At 38.0% G+C, this 11629-nt stretch overlaps 1 protein-coding gene across 2 annotated transcripts in view; it reads right to left on the bottom strand.

Annotated features, from left to right (window-relative positions):
- Positions 1 to 11362, bottom strand: part of LOC138043706 (zinc finger protein 709-like) — an 11749-nt gene extending 387 nt beyond the window's left edge. Inside the window, exons 1-2 of one of the 2 annotated variants that reach the window (XM_068890114.1) lie at positions 11265 to 11362; positions 1 to 1022 (exon numbers count right to left, since the gene is read on the bottom strand). The exon at positions 1 to 1022 is cut by the window's left edge and continues 387 nt beyond it. In XM_068890114.1, the coding sequence (XP_068746215.1) occupies positions 218 to 997 (780 nt within the window). In that variant the 5' untranslated portion in view covers positions 998 to 1022; positions 11265 to 11362 and the 3' untranslated portion in view covers positions 1 to 217. Of the gene's footprint in view, positions 1023 to 9500; positions 9642 to 11264 lie in introns of those variants that run through there. The other variant, XM_068890115.1, reaches the window with a different exon arrangement.
- Positions 11363 to 11629: the final 267 nt, after the last annotated feature.

Raw genomic sequence — 11629 nt, 5'->3', positions numbered from 1 at the left:
AAGACCACATATCTTTGGGATCTTAATGAGACGGGATTAGTGATCCCAAGACGGGAATAAGGGCACAATCACATCATCCTCAGCCGAAAGATACAGAAGTGCACTTGCAGAACTTTGTTGTTCTACTTCACTGGCACTTCTTCTGAAGCGAAAGACTTTCCTATCCATTGGCTTACGTTTATAACGCTTCTGTCTAGTTGGACTCCGTTATGTTTCCTTAAATCCCCTGCTTCGCTAAAATACTTTCCAGAATCACAGCCAGTTTGTATCGATTGCGCTTCTCTCCTGTATGCACTCTTTCATGTGTCCTTAAATTTGCACTTTGACGAAAACACTTGCCGCATTGTTCGCATTCATAAGGCTTCTCTCCAGTATGCATTCTTTCATGTGTCCTTAAATGATGTGCCAAACTAAAGCACTTGCCACATTGTGTGCATTGATACGGCTTCTCTCCTTTATGCACTCTTCCATGTGTCCTTAAATTTTGGCTTTGACTAAAACACTTGCCGCATTGTTCGCATTCATAAGGCTTCTCTCCACTATGTACTCTTTCATGTGCCCTTAAATTTTGACTTTGACTAAAACACTTGCCGCATTGTTCGCATTCATAAGGCTTCTCTCCAGTATGCATTCTTTCATGTTTCCTTAAACCTCCTACTTGGCCAAAACACTTTCCACATTGTGAGCATTGATAGGGCTTTTCTCCTTTATGCACTCTGTCATGTGTCCTTAAATTTACCGCTTGACTAAAGCACTTCCCACATAGTTTGCATTCATAAGGCTTCTCTCCAGAATGCACTCTTTCGTGTTGCCTTAAATTTCCAGCTTCGCTAAAACGCTTGCCACATTGTTTGCATTCATTACGCTTCTCTCCAGTATGGACTTCTTCATCTCTCATAAGACTTCGTTCTTCGTTCACACAGCTCCCACTCTTTGCACACCAAGAATCCCTGTTGAAAGTACGGCAGTTCCTGTGCTTAACTGATCTTGACATCATTAACAGATTGTGATCTCACTTGGCACTAAAAAGACAAAGGAAAAAGAAATCATTTCCATCACCGACGTCCAAGCGACAGGTTAGTAAAGCGCACGTTATTGGTCATCTTTTAACTCACAAAAAACAAAAAAACATAAACATAAACAAAACGATTGACTGGAGGCTAATAAATAGACGATCAACAAGGTAAATTCTATTGTGCTAAGTGTGGGGATTTTCTCCCCTCAGTCTTGTGATCATGTTATTGCTGGTGCTGTGTGTAAATTGCATGACAACCTTGTCATATTGACTGTATAAGGCCCTATTTTTGTTGCGAAACCAAAAACCTTTCTGTGTAAATACAAAAACTGAAGGAAGTATAATGTTGTACTTATCAATCTCAATATGATCAATCGCCACAAGTGTATACGGTTGATGAAGTCTGTCTCAAAATGGCCAAAGCAACCAAACACATTTGTTGTGCAGCAACAAAAGAACACAGTCGAGGTTCCGGGGAATAATTTGCACTTTCCTTTGTTTTAAACACAGCAAAATGCTAATTATTCCCTTGAACCTCGACTCTGTTCTTTTGTTGCTGCACAATTCGAAACTAGCCTATTGTGTGTCCCGTGTCTTGAAAGGAATGGTACACGTACATACGTACTTGTAAATAATTAGTTTATTTCACAAACATTTCAACCAAGAAAAGGCCCTTGTGGAACACAACTATATATAGTTAGTAGAATTCTACTAGTATACTAATGCAAATGCTGTAATCCGATTGGCTGAGCCAATGAACACTATCAGCAATTAGTGCGCAGTGGCTGGAGGTCGTCTTGGAAATATCGACGTTTTTTTTCGTTTTTCTAAAGTTTTGGAGGAAAATTTGGATGCAAATGGGTAATTAAATTTCTGAGAAGTCTAAACGAAGGACATTTACGGTTTCTTGACTTTCAAAAAAGTTGAAATTATTGAAAAAGCTGATGTGCTCGCGCGCACAACTTTAATTCAATCCGAGCGATCTTTTTCAGGCGCAAAGTTTAATAATACGTCAAGAAGTAATTGGAAACCGTAAATTTTAGTAAGAATTCCACTAAAACAATTAGATTATTCGCTCTCGATTATCTCTTTTCCCTCCAACAATTCTGAGTTTTCAAAAAAATTGTTATCAAGACAGTGACTCACTTGATTCATTTGCAGGGTGTTGGTATGAGATAAGAAAGGATAGAGTAAGTTTAAGAGCATTTAAAATGTCTTTGACTCTTCCGGAAGGATTTCAAGTAATTTGAAATGCCCAGGTAAGCTTGGTTATTTATCTCAGAATAATATTATCAGTGTGGCCTTCATGATGTAAACATATTAACCTCTCAGAATGAAATGTTTGAATAAATAACACCCCTGTTACTCATGGAAAGGTAGAAAAACTCTATGAAATTGTCAATAAGATCAAGAGCTCTTGGAAACCCTATGTGTACATTAATTACTGCTTTCTGAGGCAAAGTCTCTAGGTTATAGGAATTTTCTTTAAGTCAAGATGCTATCTATCCTCCAGTACCTTAAATACTGTGTATAAAAGTCCTTGTACTTATCATAAATCAACTACATATATGTCACTTGCTTTGTCGGAAGTATGGTGTCAGGTGTCGAAGAAAACTACAGAAAGATGCATCGGGTGTTATTTTCATTATTGTTATTATTATTGTTATTGTTGTTGTTGTTATTATTATTATTATTATCACCATCATTATTACTATTACTATTATAATTCATCATTATTATTACTGTTACTATTAGTATTAGTATAGCTACTCACATGACTTCAAGTGCAATTTGGAACAAAATTAATGAGCACGAGTAAATTTTTTCAAACATGAGCAATTATTGCTAATTATGATTATGATAATAATCATTATCATCATAATTAACAATTAGACCCATAGCCCACAAGGGCAATAGCCCATTTGGTATGATAATAATTATTATTATTGGAATGATAATAAATTATTATTATTATCATAATCAAAATAAGCAGTCGCAAAAGCTGTAACAGTAGAAACAGTAGTGGTTGTAGCAGCAGCACAAGCAGCGGTAATGGAGTGGAACACAAGAGACAATGAGAGCTTGTTTTTTTCTAAGTACACAATATTTATTTTTACTAGGTGGTGTATTTGCAAGTTAAGTGCTGCAAATGAGATGTGGAAGTATTGAGTAATATTAGTGCAACTTTTAAAGCTGGCAGTTGTATTTAATACATTGAAACAATTCATTTTGTTGACTAAATGACGTAAAAAAAGGATGTCTTATAACTGAATTATGAACCCTTTTGCGAATTTTTTTTCCAAGTATTCACTTAAAATATCATTTCCCGCTAAGGGTTGCATCTTTTATGTTCAAACAAATGGTTAACGTTCTTTCAGTAGAAATTTTTTTGTAATTTAACATTTGCATAATAAGGACAAACTAAGATAAACATCACAGCACTCATGACAAAAAGGCATTATTCTCAAGCAAAACACAGGAATTTTTATTGGTCACAAAGATCCATTCTCCACTGTTTAGCTATCACCCTTTCAAATTTCAGAGAAATCGGCCTTCTGTGGATATTTTATGATTGTTTTTTTAGGGATGTGATGAAAGGTATGCAGGCAAAAGCATATTAAACAGTTGTTTTGTACGTAAAGGTTCCAGTTTACATTATCAAATTATCCCTACCTTAATTCTGTGCACTTGCATAATTAACAACATCATTGTTGCACAGCTGCATAAACCGACCTGATATTCTCTGTATAGCCCAAACAGAGGAGCTAACATCCATCCATCATGTTTGCATCATGGTTTCACCTGAACCCTTCCACAAGTCAACTGCTTCAAACGTGTACAGTTCCACACTCCAACATGTCCACATGCCCACATGTCCTCGCATGCACCTATCCACAGGTCTACATCTACACACCCACATCTCACAGAGGTCCAATCATCCAAATTTCCTCAGGCCCACATGCTCACATGACCACACTTCCAGAGGTCCACATGCCCACAATGTCTGCACTTCCAAAGGTCCACAGCATGTATAGTCAACACATCGGCATGTCCACAGGGTCACATGTCCATAGGTCCACAGGCCCACACGTCAACATGTCCACACATCTACAAGTTTATCACATGTACTCTTCTTAGTTGACAATTCCACATTTTCTCGCTCTTTCACACCCTCTTGTGATAAATTTACAGCTCATAGTCCATGGAGGTCCATTGCCAAGATTAGTGTTACAGTAGTGGCCTCAAAACTTACCAGTCATCTTTCTTGAGTCTTTCCGATCTGCCTTCAAAGTAGGCCATATCATGGACCCACCGGTTATGTTGGCTATACCATGCTGATGAGGCCCAACAAGACAGAAACACCTGGCCATAGCTGCCAATTGGCCGGGTGAAATGGTTGTGCGCATGCGTGACGTGTTGGCCACACCGGGTTGGTGTTATGGTTTGTCACCTTCCTCTTTTTTGTTAATTAGGGGTACAAAAGAGAGGATGAGGCGAGAGAATATACATAGGACTCTCCCAATGACATTTTTTTTCAATCTTAATTTAGTCCCTGGTCATGAAGGTGGCTTACTTCAGTTTTCCCAACAAAAAGATTAACATTTTGAAATCTGTGAAATCAAAGCAACAGAATGTCTCTTCTGAGGTGTTAGTCACTGCAATTGATGTAAAATGTAATTTTACCGAACAAAAAATGTAAATCAGCTTAAATCAGGGGAAAATGCTACATGTAAGTATAGTGACCAAGCTCCTGGAGGGGGACTGGAAACTAGACATTTTGAAGGCCTTTTTCTCAAAACCTAGCTGTACGACCAGGGTTATAATTTTGGGAATTTACACATATGAAATGAAATGACTGCGCAATGCAGTTATGAGCTATTCCGTCAGTCGTTACTCGACTCTGTAGCTGTGTGATGCAGCTTTATACAATAACCCACATTTCAACCTTGCTCAACATACAGCTGTAGTCTCCAGTAGCTCAGTGGTTAGTTCGTCCGACTAGATCACGGACGGTAGTAAACAATGTGAAGACTTAACCATCAGCATTTTATCAAAAAGATCTATCAGACAGTTTTTCAGTTATTATCAAAATAGAAGAAAATCGACATTTTTGCCATTTGCAAAAACCTGTCTGACAGACTTACCTATTTATTGCTATACATGATCATTTTTACTCGCGAAGGAAATCCTGAAATTTTAAGCTGGGGTCATAAGACTAGTTTTTGAGAAAACAGCCTTTGAAATGTCTAGTTTCTAGTCACCCCTCCAGAAGCTTTGTCAATAAATTTACATTTTAGCATATTACCCTGATCTTGTACACGTATTTGTTAGGTAAAATTACATTTTACATCATTTGCAGTGAGCAACACTTCAGAAGAGACATCCTGAAATCCTGTGATGACGTAAACTGTGATCCTTTACCAACAGAAGCAACCCAAAGATGTGACATAAAGCTACCTTACATCTAGAGATGTGATTTGTAAATTTCTCTTCACCAGGGATTAAAAGACCCGGAGCATTCAAAATATTTCTCAATGGCTATCTCAGATACACACAATTAAGCGTCTTGTTGCTTTAATTTCACAGAATTCAAAATCTTAATCTTTTTGTTTGGAAAACTGAAGTAAGCCACCTTCATGACCAGGGACTAAACTAAGATTGAAAAAAATTGTCATTGGGAGAGTCCCATGTATGGAGGATATTCTCTCGCCTCATCCTCTCTTTTGTACTCCTAATTAACAAAAAAGAGGAAGGTGACAAACCATAACACCAACCTGGTGTGGCAACACATCACGCATGCGTACAACCATTTCACCCGGTCAATCGGCAGCCATGGCCAGCTGTTTTGGCGTTGTTGGGCCTCATCAACAGGTGGGTCCATGATATGGCCTTCTTTGTAGGCAGATCAGAACGACTCAAGAAAGATAACTGGTAACTTGGGAGGCCACTACTGTAACACTAATCTTGGCAATGGACCTCCATGGACTATGAGCTGTAAATTTATCACAAGAGGGTGTGAGAGAGCGAGAGAGCTGTGGAATTGTCAACTACGAAAAGTACATGTGAAAAACTTGTAGATGTGTGGACCCGAGGAGATGTGGACCTGTGGACATACAGATGTGTGGACAATACATGCTGTGGACCTTTGGAAGTGTGGACATGTGGGCCTGTGGACCTTTGGAAGTAAGGACATGTGGGCATAATTTATAGAGCTTTGGAAGTGTGGACATGTGGGCATGTGGACCTGAGGAAGTGTGGACACTGAGGAAGTGTGGATGTTTGGACCCATGTGAGATGTGGATGTGTGGGCCTGTGGATATGTGGATGCGTGGACATGTTGGAGTGTGGAACTGAAGATGTTTGAACCAGCTGACTTGTGGAAGGGTTAAGGTGAAACCATGATGCAAACATGTGGACCATGATAAATTGTGACCAAAAGAATATTTACAGCCAATCATGTAAACATGATGGATGGATGTTAGTTCCTCTGTTTGGGCTATACAGAAAATATCAGGTTGGTTTATGCAGCTGTGCAACAATGATGTTAATTATTGTTAATTATGCAACTACATGTTAAATGAACTAGTGCACGATGTACATTATCACTAATTCTTTCGAATTTACTAGCCTGCTAAATTGCTTCAACATTCATAAAACTATCTTTAGCAAAATAATAAGTGGCGGCAGCAGCAGCAGTAGCAGTGGTGGTGGTAGTGGTAGTGGTAGTGGTAGTACCGGTAGCAGTAGTAGTAGCAACTGTAGTAGAAGAGGAATTGGTAGAGTTTACATGATAAAGTAGTTTGTCAAAAATAGGAAAGACACGAGTCCAAATGTGGACCTGCTAACAACCTTACTACAAAATTATATTTTATACATACCCTTTAAACTAATTAATAAAAAAAATAATACTATACATCATTCATATCATGTACAACATGTTTTTGCAAAATTATAACTTCCATAAAGACTTGTGTATAAGCCGCACTCACGTATAAGCCACACCCCCAACTTTCAAGCATGATTTTGGAAAAAGTAAGAACTCCAAATAAGCACTCTTGTAAAAATAGTTGGTCGTTTGTTTGCACAAAATCTAATGTGTATTTGCAGCGACATTAAAAAGTTAATCAACTCTGAAAATACCTTTTAAAAGTCGTAAAGGACATTGTAAGCAGGGGTGTGGAGGAATGAAATGCTGGAAAGAACTACAGTACTTGTGAGCAAGATTCTGGTTTAGAACCTGAAGATGCAAACAAACGACTCCTTTTGAAGCCACCACATCCAACCACCAAAAGCAGTGATCAACAATATGGTTAATCTTTAGTTACTGAAAGTTTTCAGTTCCGCAATTTGTGACCCCTGCAAGCAAGTTTATTCCCTCTGAAGGCAATGGTCTCTTGTATAAGCCGCACCCGTGACTTTTGCCCCAAATCTTAAGCAAAAAGTTGCGGCTTATACACGAGTCTTTACGGTAACAATTTTAAAATAGTTTGCTAATAATTGAAAGATACTTAGTTGTCATCAAAAGGTTAACTGTCTCATCAAACGCTACATGTGGGGTGCTCCAAGAAATATTTAAATTGATCATTTCTATTTGATACTAACAATGTGCCCTTAGAAAAAGATTTTTACATTAGGAAACTTTTACGGTCCTTAATTTTGCTGTTTAAGGCTGATAAGTTGGAACAAGCCCTAACATGATGTGACAAGCTGGATGTTGAAAAGTTGATAAGCTACCAGGTTTAATACAATGTATGCAGTCTGTTTATTCTAACATTAAAGCTCTTTTTACCTTACTTTCAAAATCAAGTCGTTAAGGGTACTATTTCATGTGGCACAGTATGCCTTATCGGCTGGCACTAAGAGTAGAAAAATTCCATTTAAATGTACATTGTATTAAAGAAATACGAGTTAAAGTGCGAGTTAAAATAGCGCCATATCAAGCGGCTGCCCCGATTATCATCACCAAGATTGAGGCGAAAAGAAAACCAAGGATACGTTTGTAGCTTTCGAGAATAGAAGAAGACAAATCCAAATCCAAATCTTCACTCCATAAAGCGATTAGAAGTTTCATCTGCTCATACAGACCACCAAGTGTTCACCATTCTGTCCAATTATGCACATGCCACTCTAAGTACAGTACTTCAAAAAATAACCCTTGAGGTTGTTTGAAATAATTATAATCCAATTATAATCACATACTGTAATTATTAGTTAATGTGAGCCCGTTCCAAACTTAATTGGCTTATCATTCGGGTCATAATAGAGGCGTAATGTAAACATAGCATAAATCATTGCTTAGTTCCTGTTAGTGTCTGGTTTTGGACGTGCTGATGCGTAGCTTTATTGCCGGACAGGGTATCAAAAGATCAAAGCAATTGTCGCAAAGATCATGACAATAATTTAAGCAACTGTCTCATACAGACTCCTGAAAAATTCAGGCTTGAACCCATGACCTTTGCGATGTCAGTGCAATGCACTGCCATCGCTGCTGCAATTGTCCTGATAAGTTAATGTGAGGTTAGGGTTAGGGTTAGGGTTTAGGGTTAGGGCACATCATGCCCCGCAGCCCAATAATTTCGGAATTTCGTGTTGACCTTTGCGAAATACTCGATTTACGCAATTTGCTATCTCAGTTTAGACTGCTCAGAAGTTATCGCTTAAAACTGTCAATTTGTTTCATCCATTTCTGTGTGCGCTCGGAACTCCATGCAAATCTTGCCATCAGCACTCACTCCAATTACTGTACCACTCGAACACCACTCAAGCTATTAAACTAGTAATAGTTTTCACTACATCTGCCCCCGCCTAAGATAATATGGATGGCAGTTGAGGTGTTTTCCAATATATTAATTTGTGCTGAACATTGTGATGTGTTCATATTATTTACTACCAATTACATTGTACATGTAATTAGGTATGTAAATGAAAGTGAAAGATGCAAGGAAAGGATGGGCAACAACAAACAGCATTTATTTTTAATTTCCATCAATGTTGATTTGATATGCTATCAATTGAGAAGCAATTTACATAATTTTGGAAAATGCCTCGAAAATATGATAATAAAAACAGGAACAGGAACATTCAATGACTAGAAGGCAACATTTCGTCATCTTTATTATTCATGTGGTTCTTTCCACGGTACCTTGAAATACCATGAAATAGGAATAAAACTCGCTCATATTCAGATTGCCGATTATTATTACATGTATCTGCAAATAGCTGTTGTAAAAATAGTTGAAGATTGTTTGAAATTGTTAGTACTGAGACTATGCTTCTGCTTTCTAAGGTTGCCTCTACCAGTTTCTGGCCGAGTCCATCGCCTCTGTTTCTCATTTCATTTGTGTCCTACAAATCGTCGCCCCTGTTTATGATTTGTGCCCGAGAAATCGATTTCTGACCCAGGCAATAAGAGTTTCTATCAGATACTGTAATCTTTGATTTTCAAAGTAAAAGGAAACACTGTAAATATTCGCAAATTACTCACCTTGAATTGCTATGTCGATGAGCATCAACATAGCAATCGAAAGTCACGAGGGGCACTCCTTGTGACTTTCTGTCTCATGACTCACTGAGAGTTAACCAGAACACCTCGTCAACTCAGTGAACAATACCGATACCACCTTGCGTGCCCTGTAAAGCAATACCGATACCACCTTGCTTTCCCCAATACAATATTTAAGAATTGGCATATTAATTTACATATTTTCCCCTTTTACGCGGGGGCTTCTAGGTTGCCTCCTCAGGTTTTGGCCTCTGGGCCAAAACATTGCGGGGGCAATAATGGCATTTAATTTCAATGTGTTTAACTGATATAAGTACATGTCGTAAAACTGGAATGCTAACCGCTTTAAAATGAGTGCTTAGACTTTAATAATGTTTATTACGCCGGTCATTCAGTGATTTCATAACCTTTACCCGATGACGGCCATTTAGACAAAAATTAATTCTAACTTAACAACACAACACTATGGAACACCATAACTGTCTTATGATATTTTTGGTCATGATATTCGCTGATATTCGGTGCTTAAATCATTATATTCGGTGTTTACTTTATTATAATTATTATTCTGTGCATACTTCATTAAATTTGGTGCTTACTTCAAATTATATTCAGTGCTTAAAGTGCTACTATGATCAAAAAATCACTTCTTTTTTCCTTCAGATTTTGAAAGTGTGATTGCTCAGCAGTTGACTGGCAAAATTTTAAGCTTTGATTTTTATCCAAAGGCTATTTACTTTGAGTGCAAGTTAAGTGAAGCGGCGCCGGTCTGTCATTTTCACATTCTCTTGTGAAATCTACATCTTTGCAGACCTACTGTACATCTATCAACAGCTTTATGACCATATTTGGGCAGTGTATCAATGTGTTGAATTATAAAATGAAGTATGCACCAAGTATAATGAAGTATGCACAGAGTATAACAGACCTGCCAACTCTCACGGTTCTGCCGCGAGTCTCACGATTTTTTGTCATTTCTCACAGTCTCACAACAAGGCTCCTCAATCTCACGGGTTTTGGGAAAAATCATTCTGAAATGATTTAAGTTGTTGAATCAGAATAAAAATGGGAAATTAACGAGGAATGCTTGTGCCATAAATTGAAAAACTAATAAAGAAGAACACCGTTCTTACATTTTTGTACCCAGCTGTGATTTTCGCTTGTGTTCAATAAACTTAATTGTTTTTCTTCGTGTCTGTCCGTCATTTTGAAAGGGGAGTAGGCCCTGGGAACGAGGCCTAATTCCCAGGCATCTCCCATGACACCTTGCTATAAGTTTCGTCCTAGTGATGACCTATTAGAATCACCAAAGAAAGCTGCATCTTCTTACAACAGGGAACACAAATAAAACATTTAAATAAACTGTTAATGACTTTCCTCGATGGAAAAGGGGTTTGCTTAATCTTGATCGGGAAAAAAATAGAATCTCACTATTTTTTATAGAATCTCCAAATTTTTTTTCATGGGTCTCCAGATTTTCCTTTATCAGGGGTTGGCAGGTCTGGTATAATGAAGTATGCACAGAGTATAATGAAGTAAACACCGAATATAATGATTTAAGTACGGAATATCATAAAGTAAACACCGAATATAATGATTTAAGCACCGAATATCATGAGGTAAGCACCGAATATCGTGACCAAAAGTCTCATAAGAAGGCATAAGACAGTTACGTCCCGGAGTTCCATACAACATCTTCCAAGAGACTGATCTCCCCCTTGAAGTGCAATAAACAAAAATTCTTACCTTCTGTGAGAAAATTTTCGCTCAAAATAGCTCGAGTCTTCTCAAACTCAAAGCCACTTTCTCTACCCCCAATCTGTTTTGTTATATGACAAGGAGGGCTCATTGTGGCCAGCGGTCTTGGGACGAAGGAGAGGTTGTTTATGTTTGCAAAAGCTTGTTTACCACATTATTGCCTGATTTCTAGCCGAAAAGGACTGGGTACGAGTCTGTAAATTATGGGATTAGCAACTATTGATCCACAAGAGCACACTGAGATTTACAAATCCCCAAGTTTGGTGTTCATCGGGTTAGAAGTTTGGTCATCTGGACGCACCGGATGGCCATACATTTCTTCACGGTAACCTGGAAATTTTGACGTTTTGAAA

This window comes from Montipora capricornis, chromosome 3 (assembly GCF_036669925.1).
Source record: "Montipora capricornis isolate CH-2021 chromosome 3, ASM3666992v2, whole genome shotgun sequence".
Taxonomy (NCBI): domain Eukaryota; kingdom Metazoa; phylum Cnidaria; class Anthozoa; order Scleractinia; family Acroporidae; genus Montipora; species Montipora capricornis.
This window is presented reverse-complemented; position numbering and strand designations above follow the sequence as displayed.